General features: G+C 41.1%; 1 protein-coding gene across 3 annotated transcripts; it reads left to right on the top strand.

The window, feature by feature from the left end:
* Positions 1-3,343: 3,343 nt before the first annotated feature.
* C2H7orf57 (chromosome 2 C7orf57 homolog) lies at positions 3,344-14,967 on the top strand. 3 transcript variants are annotated; one of them, XM_071804441.1, is made up of 8 exons: positions 3,344-3,717; positions 4,352-4,652; positions 4,764-4,961; positions 5,705-5,813; positions 5,931-6,093; positions 11,332-11,432; positions 12,472-12,608; positions 13,553-14,967. In XM_071804441.1, exons 3-8 carry the CDS (start codon positions 4,778-4,780, stop codon positions 13,576-13,578), a joined length of 720 nt encoding a protein of 239 aa, XP_071660542.1. In that variant the 5' UTR covers positions 3,344-3,717; positions 4,352-4,652; positions 4,764-4,777; the 3' UTR covers positions 13,579-14,967. The 3 variants fall into 3 exon arrangements, with proteins under 3 accessions (XP_071660542.1, XP_065687546.1, XP_071660541.1); XM_065831474.2 differs by lacking the exon at positions 4,352-4,652; XM_071804440.1 differs by having other exon boundaries at positions 3,344-4,652.
* Positions 14,968-22,914: the final 7,947 nt, after the last annotated feature.

Raw genomic sequence — 22,914 nt, 5'->3', positions numbered from 1 at the left:
ACTGCAAAGCAAGCCAAGGTGAACTGGGACAAGGTGAAACTTGCACATAAGCAATGCTGGAATTGCGCAGAAACCTCCCAAGTTTGCTCTGCTTTGATGGACCAATATCAGAATGGAGGGGCTGCTCACTCCAGTGTTGTGAATGCTGAAGCTGGGACCTCAGCCTGCTTCAAGACTTCCTGGAGAGCATGCTCAGCAACATCCTGCACCCTCCATCACAGGTGATAAAGCTCTTCCTGCACTTTACGCAGCTGTTCTTGCAGGTTCTTTTGCTCAGCGCTTCTCTCAATGCCTCTCCCGCTGGCTGAGAGAAAGTGAGCAACAGAGAGACTGTAACTGTTGTGGCTGGCCTCTCAGACGCTGTGGGAATGTGAGGAAGGCAAGGAAGCCTGGCCCTGGATGACAGGGACAGTAACTATGTCTTAAGTAGTTGCAAGAGGTAGTTCCAAAGTTCTCAGAGCTTCAGGCTGAGAAGCTGCTTCCTGGCTGCCTGGGTTCATTTTGGGGAACATTTCAAAAGCCCAAAGCCATCTTTTTCCCTCCTCCAAGTGCCAGCATCTCATCCAAGCCATGCAGGAGCAGATGGGAAGGGTGCAGGTGGCAGTTCGTACAGAAGATACCTATAGAAACCATAGGTGTACATTTTTTTTTGTTTTAACAGATGTCTCAAGGCAGGCTGCTGCAAATTAAGAGGTAGCCAACAGGGGCATAGAGTGCTGATCCCACAGATTTTTGCCCAGTCTAATCTCACAGTTACTGCTAGGTGGGAACAGGGAAGGCAGAAAGGCACACAAAGAGCAAGGGAAAGCAGTTTGCTGCTTGATGAATTATGTGTCCACCAGTGAATTTTTGAAGTGGTTGGCCCGTGGAAGGCTGGGGCAGCAGGACTCCACTACTGATCAACACCAGAGGACTCAAGTCTTCACACACAAGCCAGTGCTTTGCTGAAAACTGTGCAGGCCCAAATCTGCCTCATGATTGTTCTTTGTCAGTTGTGTGCAGTGCTATGAATTGTGGAGACAGCTGGTGTTGGCTCCAGTTGACCTTCACCTGCATGACCTGCCAGGTGGCTTCTGTACCTAGCCCTAGCCACAGGCTTTGAATGAGTGGCACTGTATGGCCTGGGGTTATGTTGGTAGAACCAGTCTTGGTCTGTAGAAACCTAAGTGTCACCTGCTGTTGGAGATGCTGAATATAGGAGAAAATCTAGGCCCGGCATATTGCTGCCATCCTCCGGAGACCTTCTTCGCCAAGCTGTCCCATGTGATAAACCCCTGTGAGACAAACACCAAAGATCTCCTTACACTTAGAACCCGGTTTAAAGTTGGGTTGTGCCTTGAGCTGCCAGCTGCCCTTTCCCTGATCATGATGGTGTAATGGTTCTGCAGTGGCAGACATTCCCTGTCCTGGAACATGCTCCTTGTCCTTCAGGAGCTTTTCAAGTTCCTGGGCAGGTGAGGTGAGCCACTGCCTCCCCCTCCTGGGGAAGGCAAGTCACCCCTTCCTCACCCCCACACCCCTTCCTTTGAAGCAGGGGACACTGGCACACGCCTGTCAGGGACTTTCTGCTTTTAGGCATGTTCCTCTGGTCACAGCAGGGCAAGTAGATCAGGGCAGAATGGAGCCCTGGGTACCTCCTAAAGCGCCACCCACAAGTCTGAGCTCTTCAAGAGACTCCCTGAACGAAAGCAGAGAGACAAGCAGTGCCAGGGTCACCATCTTCAGAGCTTTCATTTTCCTATGGCACAGAAAGGAGGAAAAGGATGGTGATGCTGTTGGTACGCAGGCAGTTCAGCAGCAGGCTCACTGTCCATGCTGGCTGAGGCTGAAGATCCGGGGTTGGTCCTGCCTGCAGACCCCAGTGCTGTGGAGAGCAGCAGGCCCTTGCCTTGGGGATTTCCTGCAAAAAAGAGCTTTAGACACATGAGATGGTCATCGCCTGGATGAGTGGACTTGTGAAGGCTGAGAAAAGCGGGCTAAACTGAAACAAAACGCACTTTCAGCCTTGCAGCCTGAGTAGTTCTGCCTGGAGGGGCTGCGGGAACTGCCTGAGCCCACAGTTGCAGGCGCAAGTACGCAGGCAAGGATGCTGCCACTGAGCCTGTCCCAGCTCAAGAACAGCAGCATTTCTCTACTAGATGAGTTGTCAGTGGCCCTTCCCCTCGCATAAATGCAGACAAATGCAGACTGGGTGAAGAAGGAGGGAGGTTTGCCTGTAAATACATGCTGGTGAGCCATGGGGAACCAGAGAAATTCCAAAGAAACACCCCAGTGACTAGGCCCTGCGCTGCACCCCTGGAGCCTAATCTGCCAAGAGACAGCACACACTGCTTTGCAAGACAGAAACTCCTCACTGTTCTAGGAAGCTCTGGAAAGGCTTACAGTGTTCACTTAATCAGGAATAAACAAGCCCTTTTTTTTCTACTAGAAAACTTGTCATACCCCTCAGAGGACCTTGTGCTCCTTTTCTAAAGGCACTGGTGAGAAGCTGACCAGGTTTCCAAAGGAAACCTCATCTGTCAGGAAACAAGACAAATCTACTGCCAACAGAGGAAACATTGGAATCCTTCTGGTTCAGCTTGAAAGGAAAAGCAAGACAGCTCAGGGCCATGCCCCATCCTGCAGAGCGCAATACAGGACTGTGCTAAGCTCTCAAAACTGCCACGGCAGGATGTATCTGGGCAGCCACTTGGGACTCCCTACGTGTGATCCAACATGGTCTCATCCCTTGTTTTGCAGAGACAACAGGTTGTCTAGGCCTAGTGCTGGTGTTTGTAGAGACACCAAAGAGTCTGCTGCTGTCTTCCAGCACCTCCAGACCCAGCTCTCAGGCTGCCCTCCTGTTCTTCCCCTGTCCACCCCAGCAATGACGTGGAATGTACACCTGGGGAAGGAAGAGGAAGATTTTCCAAACATGCCCACTCAAATCTTGGGCCTTCTGTGGCTGTCTCTCCACTTCTGCTGAGGTGTTGCCACCAGACGTCCTATTTGCTTGGATGCCAGCTAAAACCTCTGCCATCTTGGTTCCCTCAAGGCTGTGAGTGGCAAAGGCACAGGGACAACCTTCGGCTGATGCCCTGCTGTGTCTACCCCAGCGCCGACGACGTGAGGCGAGTGACAGGGCAAAGTTGACTGCATGGCACCTGAGGCCGGGGCTCTGGCAAGCCCTGGTCTGAGTTTCACCCCAGGCTCTGTGTCAGTTGTCCAGCCCAGGGCAGGAAGAAGAAGAGCTATCTTCCCGCCTCTGCTCCCGCCTCTGCCCACGCCTCCCGTGGCGAGTGCTGCGCTCCGGCTCCTGCGGGCTTTTTCGCTCTGCCGGCGGCTGGAGCCGCGCTCCCCTCTGGGGCTGCCTTCGTGTCCTGGCAGCAGGGGCTCGGGGCTCCCAGGCGGGCGCCGGCCGCAGGCGCTCGGGAGCCGCCTCGCCGCGGCAGCCGTTCCTGCAGCCGGTACCCCACGCGTGCTCCGGCAGCGCCGGGATGCGCTTTGCTGCGTCCCTGCCTGTCTTTGCTCCGCGGGCAAGCGAAGGAGCCGTCGGTGGCCGCGCCCGCTCCGCCACCTCCTTTCTCCGTCTTCTCTCCCCCAGGCGGCCGCGGTCGCTTTGTGCCGGGGCTGCTCAGCACTCCCATGCAAGGAGAGGGGCCGGCAAGTCCAGGTGAAGGAGCTTTTCTCTCGGTACCAGAAGAGCTGGCCCTTCGGAGGGGCGTTGGGAAGATCTCGGTGAGGGAACTTGGAGCCGATGGCTGGCATTGCTTGGGTTTGCTGGGGAAAAAAGTGCTCTGATACACAGCCCTCTAGTTGAAGCCCAGTAGAGCTCAGTGTGTCCTACTAGGGTTGTTTCTCCCTTATAGACGAAATTTCAGTTTGTTTTTTTAATCTTAAGCCATGGCATGCCGTAGAGTTCCAAGACAGTGGCAACCCAGCAAAATGCAAAGAAGGAGAGCATGAGGGATAATTGATTTGCAGAGTTTCTGACAGACCAATGAGCGAAGTGAGAGCAAGCACGGTCTAATGTTTATTTGCTCCTGAAACTGGGGAGAGCAAGTGCTTTGGGTTGTTATCTCTTGGAGCTGAGTTGAGCCTAGCTAACACTTGTGTGTCCCCAAGAGCTCCTGAATAGGCTGCCTGCCTTCAGATAGTGTCCTTACACCTATGAAACAGCCTTTGCTGCACTTGGAGTCACATCAGTAAGTGCCCTGTGCACCTTTCATGGCATAATTCCTGACTCTTTTTCTTCTGTCTGCCATTCCATTTTCCTGTTAATGAGGATTTTGTTTTTGTTTTTGTTTGTTTGTGCTTTTTGTTTGTTTGTTTTTTAATTTGGGAACGTGGCTGGTTTGTGGATTTGGTTTAGTTTCTTTACAGAATAAGACCTTCAAACAGACAACACCTCTATTTGCTCTTTTTAATGGGTGAGGAGGAAAGGAAACCAAGGGCTTCAGTGTTTCCTCCTGTCATCTTTGCCTCTTGCTCTTCCGGGTGTCCTTGGAAGTAGTTTTCTGCATGAAGATCCCTTCTATTATAACTTTTTACGTGAAAACTTGGATGTTGTTTCAAAACTGAAACTCAGGTGTTCCCTTGTTTCATCTGATCCTCTGGAAGATTTTTGTACTATATGCCTCCAGAATAAGCACGCCTGGTTTTCTGGCTCAAAGGTAATACGCAGCACATTGCTCAAGTTTAAGGAGAGCTGGATTTGTTAGTTGCTTGAAAAAGGGATGCTAGCAGCTAACTTTTTTCATTCCCCCCTGCCCCCATTATTAAAGGACAGTAATACCAGATGCCACTGAAACCACCAGAGAAATTTGTAACGTCGAGGAGCACACTTCCTCCAGCATCTAAGATTCCAGGTCTTGGTTACCTTGCAGAAGCTCCTCGTGAAGTGCCATCTGGGTGCCGCAGGAAGTGGATCAAAGAGTCCGATTCAGCTTATGTCAAGCTGGCAAAGCAAGGAGGTCAACCTGGTCAGTGTTTGTTTGTTTTATTTGACTTTGCCTGAGAGTGGTGGTAGAAAGTGCTTGTAAATACTACTGAAGAATCCTCTGGAGTTTTGAAATTAACCTATGGAAAATCTGAGGGACTGAAAACGTGATGTAAGAGGTCACCTTTTCAAGACATCCTTGCAGTCTGTTCTATATAGGTACTTCGTAGCAAAATGTGTAGTTTTGCACTGTATCTGATCCAAGTAGATGATGGTGTCTTAGCTGCATTTGAATGAGGTCTTTACAATTCATGCTTGGCCTGTTTAAGTAGTAGTCTGGTAAAAATGATGTCACAAGAGAAACTTGGTAGAGATTTATAAAGGCTTTTTTTTGTGATGTTGTTCATTTTGTTACAGCGGTGTACATACTCTGTTCTGGTATCAAGGTGATTTGTGGTTTTGTTATTTCCCTTATCAAAGAAGACACTGTGAGGAACTTGAGCAGATGCCTTATTCGCACGCTTAGAGCAGGGTGACAAATCTAGAAATATGAATTAATAGACTGGTAGAAACATGTCAAAGCATTTAAAGCAAGATAAACAAGGTACAAGTGGAACACAGTGCTGCAGGGTTCTGACTGTCTGTTTTATCAAGGGAGACAAATGCTCTTTACTAAATAAAACAAGCATTTCTTCCTGATAAAACAGCAACCTGAAAACAAAGGTAGTGCTTTCGGAACCAGATAAGAAGGCAGAAAAGTAGTGGCATTTGTCTTTTTCTCTCAAGACCTACTGAAGCACTACCCTCCTGTGACAAGGAGGTCCTCTCCAGCAGAATATGCTGCGCCTGACTGGTACCTGCACTGCTCCAGTCCCCCAGCAACTGATAAGCCACGGTATGTCTGCTGACACCCCACCTGATTCCGTCTTCTGTTAGCGTTTCAGAATTATTTTGTAATAAAGTGCAACATATGTATCCCTTGTACAAACAAGTGTTAAATCTTTTTCTGCAGGAGCTATGTTCCCTCTCTACCAGATTATATGATTCACAAAGAGTTTAAGGCTGATGACCATGATGGTAATAGTTATGAGAGAAAAAGAGGGCCTTTTGATTTTGATACGAAAAGTGTTTGGCAGCGGGATGCTGAGGACAAGAAAAACCTAGAGAAAAAGAAGGTATGAGAAGAGGCACTCTGTGACACTGCTTTGCTTGCAGAACTTGTCAAGACGCTTCTAAATGGGCCTGTGGGTTCTTACTAAAGGGAAATTATAGTCCACCTGAATTTCTCTGTTCCAGAAGTAATTTTTTTATCACAGTTAAATAAAGAGAAGAAAGACTGTTTCTCTGAAGTGCTGCAGGCGTAGCATATGAACCAGAAATGCATTTTCCAATCACAGTATATGGTGTGTATACTTGTGTGAAAGCCAATATTTAGTTTCTACCTTCTTACGATTTATTTCCATTGCCGTTACTCTCAGTGAGCAGAATTCTTGTTTCATGATCTTGGAGGAGGGAGGAAGAAGGAGGGGAAGGAACAGAAGACTGTTCTGAAAAATGAGTTTGTTTTAGTTTAAAATGCAAGAGAGTCCCCAAAGATACTGCGCTGTCTTTGAACAGAAGATGTGTCCAAGACAAAATAAATATAGTGTAAACTATGCCCAGAACAAACCTTTCTGTGATGATCTTGTTGTTTTGTCCTGAAAACCTCTCTCCCATCCTCCCTCTTTCATCCTCTCCACCCCTGCCCATTTTAGATGCTGAAGCCATATGTTTATTTAATATCTTTCATAATCTTCGTTGCCTCATTGACCACAGGTCTTTAGAGTAGACATGGAAAGGCATTTTATGTACTTGAAGCCCAGTACCTTCCTTCTTGAACAGGGGGGAAGATATTGGACATTTTAGGAAAAAAGTCTTTAGCCTTTGCTGAGATGAGTAGTACGAATTCAGAATGGTGGCTTATGTAAATGGGAACACCTCATTTCTGAATAGGCTTGGGAGTGTTTACTTAATCTGTGGAAACAGGCGAACAAGCAGTGTGCGCTTAAACTGTAAATTGCCTGATGCTTGCAGGAGAAGCTTTTTTCAATTGTAGGTTTTAGGCACTGAAAATAGAAATGGAGCCTACCATGGAGCCTCTTAATGGATTGAACTGGGAGGCACATGAAGTGCCATCCCTCATTCCCTTATTAAGAAACAATTATCTTCAGTGCTCTGAGTCAAATTTAACTTTGACAACAGTAAATGTTCAGGTCGCTGTGGTAAAGTGAGACTGAGGCCTGTTTCTGTTTGGGCGGAGTTTGATCAAAATCCAGTTTAATTCAGTCATGTGTTTTATTTATCACCAAATACAAAATGAAAGCATGCTATATATTTAGCTCAGATTCCAAATCTGCTGAGGCCCTTATATATAATACACACTGCTCTTCTGGAAGGTCATATTGAGTTTTGTCCAAGGTATTAAATTTTATTCGAGATCAGGTCCCTGAGAAAGCAGATTCTGTCTCTCTAGCTTTAGCTCTGTCTCCACACCACCATCTCTGAAATGGTTGTCCTTCACAGTACCTTTGTTGTACCCTGAAAAGCATCTCATATATCTTGAAACATCACATAGTGCTTCTTTCGCAGCTATTTTGTGCATCTTCTCTTATAGGAGGTTTCTGTCCTGTGCTTTGAGTACTTCCCTGAAGAGTCTTCAAGTGAGGCAATGGAACTAGCCCTACCAAACAGTCTTGATTTTAGTTTTCTCACTCTATATTGAAATGTAAGAGATGTATTCCAAAACACCACAGGCAGATTTCTAAGAAATATTAAATTTATTTGACTACATAATGATACTGCAGTAGCAAGCTATGTGAAGTATTGAGATTGAATGTATTAAAAGTATTTTTCAGTCCAGCCTGACTAAGCAGTTGTTCAGAAGAGAGACGGGTGATGCAATTGTGGAGATAAATCCCCAAGGGCTCCCTTAGGAACATGTGCAAAAACATTTTAACCTCTAAGGGTACTTCTTTGACTCAGTTTGGAAAACATTGCTCCCAAGTGGGCGCTTGCTCTGGAGCTTTATGCTTTTATGCCACTTTGTTCTGAAGTATTAGAATCTCTACCGTCTCTTATATCGTGGTTGTCACTGTGTAGAGGAGGACTGGAGATCAGGGGGATAATTACATGGTTCTCTGTGTCTCTGGATGATTCTGTAGCTCCTCTGTAACACCTCAGTCTTGGGGATAATTCTCATTCTTCTAAGAATTTTGCAAAGCAACAAAGACTTGTTAGTGCATGAAGCACTAATGTGCTCATGGCAAAGGCATGGGCTACTAGCCCAGGTCGGAGCATCCTTTCACTTACGCATCATGTGGACCAGCTGGGTTGAGTAGAAAATCCTGTAAGCTTAAGAAAGAGACAGGCCTGTGTCTGGGAAATCAGCTGGAGGTGGTATCAGGGTTAGCATCCAGCATTAGGCAATCTTCCTGTGATACCACTAAGATTATTGCTTCATGACTGAAGCACTTGCCTGAAATGTATGTGTATATATGCATGCATACATATGTATGTATGTGCTATAGCAAAAGGATTACTCATCTGAGGTCAGGATTTCACCTCAGAGAGAGATTTGAAATGTAATCTGGAATTTTTCCCTTGATCGCAGGGGAGCCAGGATTTTGTCCAGAGGCTTTTATCTTTACATGCTGGCAACAGGTATCTGTTGTTCTTCATATACCAGCCAGGAACAATACATATCACATTGCATGCTTCTTGAATCTGAGACTAAGGAATGTGTATGTATAGTAAATTTAGGTAGTAATTTTTAGGGTATGTCATTGCCATCTCTTCACAAAGGAAGAGAATGCTTTTAAACTGAGAACATGTAAAACATGTCCTGCATGGTTTGATTTCTCTGGGAAACTTGTCGGCCGTTAAATAGAGGCTTGTCAAACTGAAAATGCCTCCTCACCTATAACCATTGGGACGTAGAGGTGCAAGGGTCTGGTTTTAATACTGAATTTGATCAGCAAAGTAACCAGCAGTACTGAACAGAACTATAGGTGCCTTCCAAAACCAAACTCTGAACTGTTCCCTTGCTCCTTTTGTCAGTCGTTAGCTGACTGGAACAGCAGGGAACATTTTGGCACCTGCAAGTTATGTTAACCTGTCTCATTTAATACCAAGAAAAGACAACCTTTAAAACAGGGTGTGAGAATTGCTAGCAGCTTTTAAGTCTTTTCTCATTGCCTTTCCTTTCCCTTGCCCTTTTTTGTCTCTTGAGTTTTGACAGTTGGTCCTTTGTCTGTCTCTAGACAAAATCTCTCTACGTGTCCCTCCTTGGCCTGCCTTTATTTAACTCTTTAATTACTACCTTTTCTGATACCTCCCTTCAGTGCCAAGCGGAGTGTCTTGTATCTTTCCATCTGCTGTTTGTGTATCCTGACTACCAAATTGGATTTTTGTGGTGTTCTGTGTGCCATCATGCCTTCAGTATGTGACAAAAGTAACCTGAGATTGATGATTTCTATTTGTTCAGTTAAATTTTTTCTTAGCTGAAACTGTAAGTAGCTGTGTCTTGGATCTGAAACTTCCATGGTATGTCGTAGCATAAATGGTACAGTTTAATGATAGACAGAAACCAGCACTATCATTTTTTGCACAATAGTGTAGCACTTTTGAAACATAAAGTACAGATAGGCTCCTTCAGATAAGAATGGTGTTAATGGATTTGAAAAGCTGTTTCAAGCAGCTAGAGTGTTTCTTAACATCCAGGTTGGACAGGTTCATCTGACATCACTGCATATTTTTGCTAGTATCATCTCTTCTTTTTTGACAAGTATCCCCATTTTTCATCTCTTTAAGCTTCAACGTAACATCTGTCAGGCCAAAATCTAGTAGCCCATCCACTTATTCTTTACCAGATTCTGGTATTTTTCTTTTAGCAAGACTTGACTCCCACTGAAGTCTGTAAGGATTTCCACACTGACTTAACACGTCGGTTTGCATTGACGTCCTGTTTCAGAATCAGTAGAACTGTCTGTCCCAGGCTTCACTTTCTCCCAGGTCATTCAGGTCAGCTTCTTCAGTGGCTTTTTAATTAGTTAGATGCATTCAAATACCATTATACTTTTCTTTGCTCTTTCCATACTAAACATGCATGGGCTGCTTGAGAAGTCCATGGTATGTTTACATCTATGCTGGAATCTTCTTCTCATGGCAGTTTTCATGTGAATTGTTTTGCAGTGTCTGCAATCCAAGTGCAACTATTGATGCATCTAATTTTTACATTCTGTTCATGATTTTTTGCCTTGTTAACTGTATTGCAGTAGATATGTCCACACAGGTGAAAAGCATCTTTGCTTTTACATTTACAGAGCAATACATTTTACTTCTACTTACCCAGTCCTGATTTTTTAATAACCTGCAAGTAGTATCTTTTGTCCTATGGGCTGCTCTCCTGTGTTGCATGTTTAAAAGAGAAAAGGGTCAAATAGTATGTAGGTTCTAAGTAAAGGGATATATTAATATAACACAAAAACTTTGTTAATAAGCTTTGAAATTTTTGTGTTATCTTCAGGACTTTCCCCCCCCCTCTTTTCTTCTTGCAATGAAGAAGGCTGAAAATAGTCTTTAATTTTTTTTTTTTTTTTTTTACTTTAACCTCAGGATTTTTTAGCAGCTATTAGTGAAAAACATCTGGGAATTGTTTGGTATATTTGATGCTTTTGTTTGATAGAAAACTAAATTGACCCCTCAGCAGCTGGTGATTTTGATCCGTTAAACAGCTTTGATACATGTTGCTAATGTTTGTCCATTACTTTTTGGTTGTCCAACTTTCAGTTTGTGATGTCATTTCACCGGCTTGCTAGGTGTCATTTTTCTGTCTTTCAGTCAGCACTGAGTTTCTTTACCTGTCATTAGCAAGTGCAAGATGTAAAATACACTTTTCTGTTGTAGGCTTCTTCTAATATATCTGTATTTGTTTGCATTTCGAACCTCAGTGTACCACAACTGTGTTCTTATTATATGGGATTTTTTATGCTTTTTATGGCTTTAGTAAGGTTGGGATGTTTTCATACACTGCATACAGAGAAATGAGCCAGGATGAGACAATGAGATAGATACGTTTGAATTTGAAGCTTAACTTTGGGTACTGTGAGGGAAAAGCTTGTGAAGAGCACATTTTGCAGTTTTGACATACTGAACAAACAGCTGATCTCATCTAGAATACCTAAGGTGCCGTTTTATCTTTTGCTATTCCTTTATACTCCTCAGTTCTTATAGAAAAAATACAGATAAGAGAGTAAAATTTGAAGACATTTAGGGCCTTTAATATAAGGTTCACTTTTGAAGGCTGTATTATCATATAATCTTTTTGGTTATTTTTTCATGACTCCTTTTATTAAGTTAAGATTTCTCTGACACAGGTAAAACTCCCAGCTATAAACCCTAAATACACAAGCAGAATGCCAAATGCTTCTACAAGCAAGGAATTTAGTGGAAAAAATAAGCTTTCCTTCCCACCTATGTAAGTAGTACACTTAGGAAATTAATTAAACTCATATGCCTGCAACTATTTGATTATGCAAGTAATATTACTCCTTGTGAAACTGCAGAGATTAGTGGATATGTATATTGACTTGGTGGATCCTTACTGCTACTAAACTTGCTATCATGTGTGATACTAAAATAGTTTTTCAAACGACTAAAAGAAGTCCTTTCCAACCCTAACCATTCTGTGATTCTGTAACAGCATTTTAACTCGAATAGGAAAGCTATTCTATATAACTTCACTTCAGGAAAACTAGGCATACAGTTTCATGTCTTCTTGTGGCACACTTTTATTGTATTTTTGTTCTTGGTACCAGTGAACAGATGCAAAGTATAATGTACATTTTTAGTTTTGCTAACATAAGTTGCAGAAACACAAGTTAGGACTAACTTTTAAGAAAGTATAAACTGTAGCCTAAATAAGGTCAGGCACAGCAAAAATAGTGTAAGGAACACCTGGAAGATAATACTCTTTTAAGCAAATTGTTATATCACTTGTGATGTGATTACATCATCATCTGTGTGCACAACTGAATTGTTTCTGCACACTTTGTCTTAAAAATTTATTACACAGTAGTCAGTAATTCCAGTATGTTTTAGAAATATGTTAATGATGTAAATAAGTGATTAAACTGTCTAATGAATTTAGGAGCACACTCACGCAGCACAAAATGAGTATTTTCAGCCTTTTTTACTCACACATTCTTTGTGTCATTTTCCTTTTTCACTTTTTCATCTCATCACACCAGAACTGTGTATTATATATGTTAAGTTCCAATAAAATGGATGGCTCTTCTCGTAAAAAAATTACACATTACTGAATCACACTTAGTTGTGAACTTTGATTTTTTTGTTTTGTTTTTCTTAGATGATTATGTGTAGAATATATGTTTAGTTACTTAGAAATAAATTGTTATAAGGCTATTGCCCTTTCTATGCAAAATAAAATTTTCTCACCTGATCCCCATTTTTGTTTACTTACGCTGTTGTTTTCCTTAATATATTTGGACTTACAGGCCTGCTCAGAGAACAAGTGAAGCAGTAAACTTTAGCAAATTAATTAGCAATGGTTATGGGACTGACTGGTTGCAGCAGTGTACTGGACGAGAAAAAAATATTCAAGAAACATCAGAAAATAGTGAGCAGTCTGAAGGTAAAGTTACTGAAAGCTGTTTCTTTTAAAGTTAATTGGGATCTCAAGGTAACAGCACAGGGTAGCGTGAGTAATTTGTGTGAGACTTATGGTGAGGCTTACTGAATTACCATGTTTAGCTTACAGTACCCTATGACCAGGTAAAGAAGAGAGTGCTCTTGTTTGTAGTCAGCAAAGGCAGGGGCTTTCATGGATTTTTTTCATCTTTACAATTGCAGAAGTAAGCTCTGTTCTGATCCAAGGGCTTCTGTGTGACATGTTTTTGCAAAATGCTGCAGAGACACAGCTGTCCTCCTGCCTAAATTTAAGCAGACTATAAAATATTTATTGTGAACAGTCTTTAGCACCTAATATTTTTCTGTAAACTTCTGTAACAAATGTTATCCATCCTTGTGTTTAAGAATTTGTCAAAATAAATACATGTGCATCGTTGAAGACAGTGGCATTGCAACAGTTTTATTAGGGAGAAAAAAAGTTATCCAGTGTTTACCTGTGATTTCAAACCTTACTTTGTCATGCTCAATGGTAATAGCTACGAAATGCATCACTTGAAAACATTTACATAAAAATGATGAATGTAGTGCTTGTATTTCCTTCCCACTTGGGTCCTTTTGTCTGCTCATCCAAAGCAGTTGGCAGCATGAGCACCTCGCATCTTCCTTTTGAGATGGAGCTTTCCCTGTTCTTTCTTACACAGGGAAAGTCCAAGACACATCAGACAGGAGCTATAACCCATTCCATGTGTAAATCTATAATCCATTTGTGTTGGGTTATAGATTTGCATCATACTGCAAACTTCTTAGGTAGCTTGTCTATCTTGTTAGTTAAAAATTAAAAGTACTGGAATTTGTATGTATTTTGACATGAGAGAAACTGAAAATTTTAGTTTATCTTTTTCTTACGGTTGAATTTATCCTAAGAACTTTTATCTCTTTTTATTGCAGATTCAGAGCCACCACAGTCTGAATAAGCACCTGCAAGCAACTAGTCAAAACCACTGTTTCAGGGATATAATGAGTAACTTAAAAGACTATTGGGGAAAGCATATGGTTTATATAGTCCACTATCTATATGTTTGCTAGATTACTTTTTATAGTCAAATTCATCTCTGATTGTGAAGTAATTTTGGTTTATAATATGGATGAACTTCATCATACTTGTTTACAGCAAATTTTAAAGAACAGGTAACAGCTGTCAGTGCGTATTCCTAGACTTTTCTTAATATAATAAATAAAACAAAACTGAAGTTCTTTCCTACACTGGCCCAGTGCTCCTTTGCTATTGTCAAACAGGATTGCCATGTTGCTGCTGATTTGACCAGACATGGTTACGATATCGATGTGTCCAAACCAGCAAGTTTCTTTCTTAAACTACACTTACAGTCATGACCTATGCCATAAAGAAAAGTGAAGGGGAACTGTATGCTACGGGATGAAATGTAAATAGAAAGAATTGAACTGGTGTGGATACTTGCAGTGAAAAAGTCAAACCTTCACTGGAAAGATGACTTCTTAGTCCCCAAAGCATATTTATTTAGACCAGATACTCAGCTTTCTACGACAATTCTGTTGCTATGCTCGCTGCACAAGAACTAGTTGATCAGTCATAGTGTTCAGCCACATAATTAAGACCTGATGGCACTTCCTGTTACAGTGATGTTATGTAGAAGCTGAACTACTGGGTGGACTACATTATGCATGATGTCTGCACTTTCAGCTGTTAAATAAAAAATGTTATTTATCCTGAAGTTTTGATTGCGACAAAAATATTAAATGCTAGATCTCCATGTTTACTTACACTGCCAGAAAGGCTCGTACTTTGAAACAGCAATAGATATAAATTATTTTAATATTTTGAAAAAGTTAAGATACACTAATACTGTAACACTTGCTCTTTTATCTACTTGAATTAGGATATATCACTGAAATCTTACAAATACTTAAATAGTTATTATAAAGCCCATCAGAAAGTGGATGCAATTTCAATATAATATGTTTGCTAACACTATGAGAAGTAAGGGTTTTAATAAGTAAAACTGTAATTTTAGTTTCCTTTTCAGAGTGCGGTCAGTACATTGTACACCTTTAAATCCAAGAGGTGAAGTTTTTAAAATGCATTACTGAATATACATTTATTTGAAGAGATGTGTAGAGGTTTTTGCTTTATAGTACTTTTCTTTAGTACTTCGATATGAAAATTGATTTGAAATACATAAACCTATTGCTAATCTGGGCCCTCAAAATTTTCAGTGAAAGTTTCTGGAGGTTTTGCTCTTGATGTTGTTAGACCCAGGATCTGAGTCCAACTTTGCTGTTCATTGTAACCAGCAATTCAACTGTCTAAATTGTATTTACAAAAATAAAAGGCTAAAACACATCAAGATACCTAAATGTGTAGTTATTGGTTAGCACAATTTTCCAAATATAAAAAAGCTTGCATCAAGCTGTATCTGAGGGGGGGAATACTTTCTTATATCTGTTTTCGCTTACAGTTTTGTATTGTGGATTATGTTTGGACACAAACCATTAATTTTGCTGTGAAAGCAGAGCTTTTGGTGAAATCTACTTTTCTGATCAAGAGTACCAGGGGATGGCAGAGATGGAGCTCATAGTATTAAAAACTGACCAGTAGAAAAACCGTCAACTGTCATTATAGAGATGCACTAAAGAATAAGCTTGTGTGTGAAATTGTATATCAGGCCAATTGTTGATATCCTTAGGATTTGAACTATGAAATTCTACATCTAGTGCAGTTATCACCAGTAGCTACATGATGGTGTCAAAAAATAAGTACCATTTTGTGAATTTTTCAGAATTATTCAGTCCTAGGAACATGCCTTATCTATGAATTCGTCTATCTTTATTTGATAGAGCTTTTGGAAGAGGTTCTACTTTTCAGTGTCTGTAAAAAGGTGTAATAGAGAGCTGGGTTTGTTGTGCCCACCAGTGGTAAACTGCAACAGTAAAATAAGTTCTGTGTATGACAGCCTTTGTAGTATACTTTAAGGATATAACTATCAGCAATAGTACTACTTTTCAGTCCCACTTTGATTTTTGTAAGAAAAACTGATTTTGCAAATACTGTTTGCAGTTACATGCTTTACTGGCCAAAACATAAAATGGGAAAAATGAGATGATTAACAAACTCTCTGGAGTTAAGTTGATTAATAAGGCAGCCAAGCCTTTTTTTTTTTTTAATGTGTATCAGTTGAGTAAGGAGGTTTATTGTTCTTAAGCATGTATTGAATCAATTTCAATCTCTCTTTTTGTAGAAAGTTTTCTGAAAGGTGTTTAGTACAAATTTACTGAAAAAGTTGGAGACAGTAATATAACAACAAAACCAAACAAAACCAAAACACACACAAATAACTGAAAACCCAGCATGGGTATTTAAAAGTATTAACAAATTTATAGATCACCTGCTCACATAGACATGAAGGCACTTGCTATGCCAAAGCCCTCCAAATCTATTCTGTAAAATAAGAATTCCTGTGTGGCTGCAATAGTGCTGACCTACAAACATGAATTCTAATAATTCTTTTCTCTATGACAGTCTCCCTGTCTCGTTAAGATCTATACAAAATTGCCTGAAGTAACTATTAATTTTTGAGTTGTTTGATGTCTAAGTCCTCTTCTCTTCTGAACACTTTTTCCTCTGTATTGGAGTTCTTCTCCAAAACTGTCGTAATTTTTTGCAATTGTTAGTGGCAGAGACAGAAAGACAGCTGAGATGCTAATGTGGTCACTCAGCATTGTTATTTTGCTTTACTGTAGTTATGTTCTTAGAAGTGTTTTTCAGACATTTTAAAAGTACACCATATCCTATTGTTAAAAATTGCCTTTTTTTAACCTTGATCACCTTTAGGCAATATCCACATGACTTTCCTCAAATTCTTAAAAGTTTGCTAATGTGCCATTAATGTATACTCAGCTTTCCTCAATCAAGCCAAGGAGATGTTTGATCCGCTCTGCTGGTCAAATGAGTCTTCATGGATCACAGTCGGAATACTATGAGTTAGAATATTAACAGTCTGAAGTGCTGCTTCAGACTAAGATTTCTCTTTATAAGAGCAGGTGGAGAACCCTGGAATTTGTGTTTGTGCCTTCAGGATAATGGAGAGCTGCAGTAGAAGCGTAACTCACTGACTCTCCAAGGGACATCAGAATAGTGTAATGAATCAAAATGCTCCAACTGAATTCAAGGATGGACATGTGTTGCTTGAGTTCACCTTACCCCAGTAATTATGTTGTTCACTTGTGAGTCAATGCTGACATGCAGCTGGTAGTTTTCAGTCATCAGCAGTTCCATGTTAAAGCAGTGGAAGCTTCTGGGTCTAGAAGGGTTTTCACAGTGTTTGTTTTTCAGAGAGATGCTGAAGTCAAATACTGGATGCTTACTTACAAAATCTAGCCTTATTTTTTTTAATGATGAAATGTTTATTTAGTTTTACTGTGTTCCATCTCTGACCTGAATGCCTTTAAGTAGGTAGTGAGATAGTTTCTTTTTTTGAATACTGGTTGCTTTGCAAGCCCAAAGATTAAAAAAAAGGGAGTTTCGTTTTATGAATTACATCCAAGTATACTGAATATGTGAATGTTTTTAAAAGAGAATTCCAGATACAGATCTAAAATAACTCGGCAGTTCAGGTACCAAAGAGTAATTTTCCTTTTATGTGCAACCATTTAACTGTAGCAAAGTCTAATTTTTTTTTTTTTCATTTTAATGTGACCTAATATATACTTCATACACTTATATTTTAGTCTAGTCTAAAAAGACATAAATACGTTTCCAGAGATCAAATATATATATATACATTAACTCTTGGTGTAGCAATGCAAACAAAAATTGAATTAGCCTATTCATTTCTTCAGCATCTAAAGTTTCAGTGACTTCAGATACTCATATCTGCACTGAATGTGCAGACTTAGTTGTAAAAGATGTAGGATGAAGCCCAAGTTTTTTTTTTCATAAGCAAATAGCCTAATCTTCTGGTTTTGAGGTTTTCTGCAGATTACTTTTCAAAATGTAGTTATGCATGCTGTAGCCTAGAAAGAAAGCCAGAAATGGAAATGTATAAGTTCAGTCGTAGCACATTTTGTCATCCCCTTAATACTTTTAAAGATACCAAACATCCAAAATGACTGAAGAATCAAAATGCAATGGGTGTCTGAACAGTTGTGCTGAACTATTTGAGCAACTGACTATAAAAATGGTCTATAGTGAGAAGGAAGGAGTATAGTTTTTATTATAAAAGGACAGACAGCCTTACTTTCCATAGATGTAAGTTTTAATCCATGCAATAAAAAACTGAAAAGTGAAGCCAGTAGCAGGTTTTGCAATTTATTTTTGTAATAATCCCAGTCTGTAGTTATGTATTTTTCACCCTTCTAAAGTAACATTTAGTAACATATTTTGTAGTTTTACTTAAGAGGTATCTTTCACACTAAAATACAAAATGAAATGAAAACCCAGAGACTACAAAAATAGGAAGTTTAAAACCAATTTATTTTTTTTTAAAGTTTTCTAGAGATAACTGAGAGCAAAGGTGGCTACTAACTATGAGACTTTGAGACGCATTATTTATTGAACATTTCAGACAAGGTAACTATGGTACCCTGATTGTTCTTTATTTGTAAAAGAAGTAATTTACACTGATTATTCTCTTAATACATAGCTGAAGGATAAAGCTCCTGAAAGTCAAAGCAGATTTTTCAGTGGACCTTGAGATGGAGTAGCTAATATTCCTCTTTGAAGGAAAAGTTTCTTCCCCAGAATTAAAATACTGTTCTAAGATGCTCATTTTGGATTGTCCAGTACCATAGCTTTCAAGTTTTGACAAAAATTCAAGGAACAGAAAAATGAAGACACATTACTGTTTTACCTGTTAAAGATTTAACAAGTTGAAGAGATCACAGGTTTTTGTTAAGGAAATTCTCCTGTATGCTGTTCATGGCTCGAAACATATCTGTGAGCAGGGAATTTTTCTCTCTCATATTCCCATACAAAGTCCTTTGGTATGGGATAGGAAATTAAGATATTTGACTCTAAATGCCCAATATATGATTTTGGAATAAATACATCTTGGTAGCACCTTGTGCCCAATGTATCTACCCTTCTGGTGTTCAGAAGAAGGATATGTACCAAGGTTTTAGTTGCTCTGTCTCGCAATAAATAAATCCCTACTATGACAATCTACAGTGTGGTTCTGGTTGGAAAAATGATTTGAAAAAAATTACTGCGAGATTCTGGGTTTAGTGTCTTCAATTACTGTATAAAAAATGTTAAAATTATGCTTACAGAGTGCTTTGTGATTTTTTTTCTTTGCTTTTCCTTTAGATTTCAAGTCAATTGATGGAAAAGGGTAATCATTTAATCATTCTAAATTTGTCTGTTTCCAGCTTGAACTGGTTGTGCCAGATTAAGTGTAGCTTCTCTTGGAAGTCCTCATGTTTGGCCCACATCTCTCTTAACAGAGGACATAAAAATGGGAGATTTGGCTCTGTAAAACAGACCTAAGAAAGTGAGCGTCAAGCCGAGTGTATTTTGCAGTCTCCTTTTCCAAGTTCCATATAGTGTCAAAACTTGTGGGATTGTAGCTCTATTTCCATTGCAAATGTGCTGGATCCCTCTTGCAAATGTTTTCATCTCTTGTTCAGGATCTCACTGTTGCTTTACGAGGAACTGGTGCCAAACTTTCAGAACTGAAAAAAAGGTATGAGCTAAATTCACAGCTTGGTTTTGCTTATTTTTCTCAGGCTAACTGGCCAATTTCTGTTAATGACAAGGTCAGCCACGTTCAAGTAACACTGGAGATGACACAGCTACAGCTGTGCTGCACTCGCCTGTCTAGCTTTAGGAGCTGTGGGTGTATTTTGTATTTCCCTCCTTTGCAAAACCTTGAGCTTAGCTAGGAGCTATTTCACAGCAAGTTGTGGAGAATCTGTTATTTTATTTATGTAGAGGGGACTTGTCAGAATTTTCTGAATCAACAAATGATTGCACGCTAGATGCTTTGGTGATGCAGCATGTTAAAAACCTATTGGTGCTCGAGCTTTTAACCATAAAAGATTATCTGACTTAAGATGGTAGTGTCATGCTTTCTAGGTTTTTGTGTATGTTTAGGATACTGGGCATAAATCAGGGGTTTGTTAAAATGAAGATTATCCCTTGTGTTGGTTTGATTGATGCTGAGTAGATCTTCTGTTTTAAATATCACATAATTATCACTGGCTGGTGCAATGGCCAAGCGAACTACTGGTCAGTTGACTCAGGTTATATTTCCAAGGAAATTTTTCAGACTCACATGGTGGTGTTTGTATTAACACTTGTTTTCCATCTAAAATGCAGACATGCATTTTATATGCTTTGTAGCCGTTATTTGGTTGACACACTGATTTTGATCCCGGGAATGACAAACAGTGGTGCCTGCTTAGCTGAGTTAGGTACAGCTGAGTTAGAACTTCTCAAGTAGATGTGGTGGTGCTGGGGCCTGATGGGATCCACCTGTCCTGACGGGGAAAACATATCTTTGGATGTAAGCTGGTAGGGCTGATCAAGAGGGCTTTAAACTGAATAACTGGGGGAAGGTGATTGCCAAAGGTAAGGCAAGTGTTGTCAGGGCATCACCTGAGGGTTCCCATGCTGGTGGGAACACCTACGCTGCTGGTGGGAACACCTACGCTGCTCCTGAGAACATGGAGGGCTCAGAACCATAAGTGCTTGTACACCAATGCATGTAGTGTGAGAAATGAACGGGATGAACTGGAAGTGTTGGTCAGGTCCCAGAGCTGTGATATCATTGGTATTTGTGAGACATGGTGGAATGAGTCCCATGGTTGTAGTGCTGGGGTGGAGGGCTACAGGCTGTTTTGGGGAGACAGGCAGGGCAGGTGAGTAGAGGAGTTGCAGTGTTTGTAAGGAAGAGGTTTGAGTGTACAGCCCTTACAGTTAGAGATGACCTGGTTTGAGAGCCTCCGAGTGGGAATTAAGGGGGTGGAAAACAAAGCAGATGTTGTAGTGGGTGTCTACTACTGATCACCCAGCCAAGATGAAAGCACTGATGAGCTATTCTGTAGGCAATTAGGAGAAATTTATGGATCAGTAGCCTTTGTCCTTCTGAAAGATTTAAATTTCCCAGATGTCAGTTGGGAATATACTGCTGTGAAGAGCAGATCTTGGAAATCCTTGAAGCTTTTGGAAGATAACTTCTTGTCACAAGTACTCAGGAAGCCTACTAGCAAAGATGCCCTCCTAGATTTGATATTTGTGAATAGAGAAGGACTTGTGGGAGATGTGATGGTAGGTGGCCATCTTTGCCACCGTAATCATGACTGCTTGAGTTGAAAATTTTCAGTGTAATGAGAAAAAAGGACAGCAGAGTAGCTATCCTGGACTTCAGGAGCACAAAGTTTAAGCTGTTCAGGGAGCTACTTAGAAGAGTACCTAGGGAATCTGCTTTTGAGAACTTTGGAGTCCACAAGTATTAGTCATTTTTTAAGAACCACCTTTTGGAAGCACAGGAGCAGGCAATTCCACTGTGTTGTAAGTCAGGCTTGGCTGAACAGGGAACTCCTCGTTGAGCTAAAGAGGAAAAATAAATTGTATGATCTCCAGAGTCAAGGTCAGGCTTTTTAGGAAGAGTACAGAGCTGTGGTCTGTATATGCAGGGAGAAGACATGCAAGACCAAAGTGCAGTTGGAGTTGAAATTAGCCAGTGTTGTGTCAGACAAGAAGAAAGGCTTTTTTTAAGGTATATTAATAGCAAGAGGATGTCTAAAGAAAACATTGCCATCAACACTTGTTGAAGATGGTTACCTGACTAATAGGCATGAGGGAAAAGCAAAGGCATTCAATACTTTTTTCCCCAGTCTTTAATAAAACTGATAGACCTCAGACTGCGTGGACCCCTGAATTGGAGGACCATGAGTGTGGGAACGGTAACTTTCCATTTGTGGACACTGAAATTGTAGGAGACCAGCTGTATCAGCTGAATGTTCACAAGTCTACGGGGCCCGATGTGATTCGCCCCAGAGCACTGAAGGAGCTGGCAGATGTTATGGCAGGACCCCTCTCGATCATCTCCCAAAAGTCTTGGGAGTCTGGGAAAGTTCTTGCTGGCTGGAAGCTACCCAATGTTATTCTGATCTACAAAAAGGGTGTGAGAGAAGACCCAGGAAACTACAGACCTGCTAGTCTAACCTTGGTTCCTGAAAACTCATGGAGGAGATCATACTGGGTACTGTTGAAAGGCATTTAAATAATAATGCAATCATCAGGTCCAGTCAGCATGGGTTCACAAAGGGGAGGTCCTGTTTAAGTAATTTGATATCCTACTATGATAAAGCCACCTGACTAGTGGATGAAGGAAAGGTGGTAGATGTAGTTTTTCTGGATTTTAGTAAGGCTTTTGATATTGTCCCTCACGGCATCCTTCTGGACAAGTTGTCCAGCTGTAGGATGGGCAGGTTCATGGTGCACTGGTTGAAGAACTGGCTGAAGAGCAGAGCTCAAAGGGTTGTAGTGAATGGAGCTACATCTGGCTGGCAACCAGTCACCAGTGCTGTTCCTCAGGGCTCAATTCTAGGGCCAGTTCTGTTCAATATATTTGTCAGCTATCTTGATGCAGGAGTTGAATGCACCACTAACAAATTCGTTGATGATACCAAACTTGGTGGTGCTGTTGACTTTGTTGAGGGGCAAGGGGCCTTGCAGAGGGATTTAGATAGACTGGAGGATTGGGAAATGATTAATTAGTTGAAATTTAACAAGCCACAATGTCAGATTCTGCACCTATGATGGAGTACTGCTGGGCACAAGTATGGACTGGGAGAGGAGTGGCTGGAGAGCAGCCCTGCAGAAAGGGACCTGGGGGTGCTGGTTGGCAGCAGCTCAGCATGAATCAGCAGCGTTGGCAGCCAGGAGGGCGAACCGCATCCTGGGGCCATCAAACACGGCATCACCAGCTGGTCTGCCACACTCAGAGTTGGTGCAGCTTCACCCCGAGTGATGTGAGTTCTGTGCCCAACCATTTAGGAAGGATGAGAAGATCCTTGAATGTGTTCAGAGGGCAACAAAGCTGGTGGAAGGGCTGGAAGGCATGTCCTGTGAGGAGCAGCTGAGGACTTGGGGCTTGTCTAGTTTGGAGAAAAGGAGGCTGAGGGGCAACCTCATTATTCTCTGCAGCTCCTGAGGAGGAGAAGTGGAGAGAGAGGTGCTGAACTCACTGGTATACAGTGATAGGACGCATGGGAATGTTTCCAAGTTGTGCTAGGGAAGGCTTACACTGGGAGTTGGGAAGCATTTCTTT

This window comes from Patagioenas fasciata, chromosome 2, assembly GCF_037038585.1.
Source record: "Patagioenas fasciata isolate bPatFas1 chromosome 2, bPatFas1.hap1, whole genome shotgun sequence".
Taxonomy (NCBI): Eukaryota; Metazoa; Chordata; class Aves; order Columbiformes; family Columbidae; genus Patagioenas; species Patagioenas fasciata.
The sequence above is the reverse complement of the archived record's forward strand: the minus strand, read 5'-3'. Positions and strand labels throughout refer to the sequence as shown.

Excerpts from the sequence above, each read along its gene's own strand:
- C2H7orf57 (XM_065831474.2), top strand. The coding sequence starts at position 4,778 with ATGCCACTGAAACCACCAGAGAAATTTGTAACGTCGAGGAGCACACTT. Across the intron at positions 4,962-5,704 it reads AAAGCAAGGAGGTCAACCTG|ACCTACTGAAGCACTACCCT; the intron begins GTCAGTGTTTGT and ends TTTTCTCTCAAG. Across the intron at positions 6,094-11,331 it reads AAAACCTAGAGAAAAAGAAG|GTAAAACTCCCAGCTATAAA; the intron begins GTATGAGAAGAG and ends TCTCTGACACAG.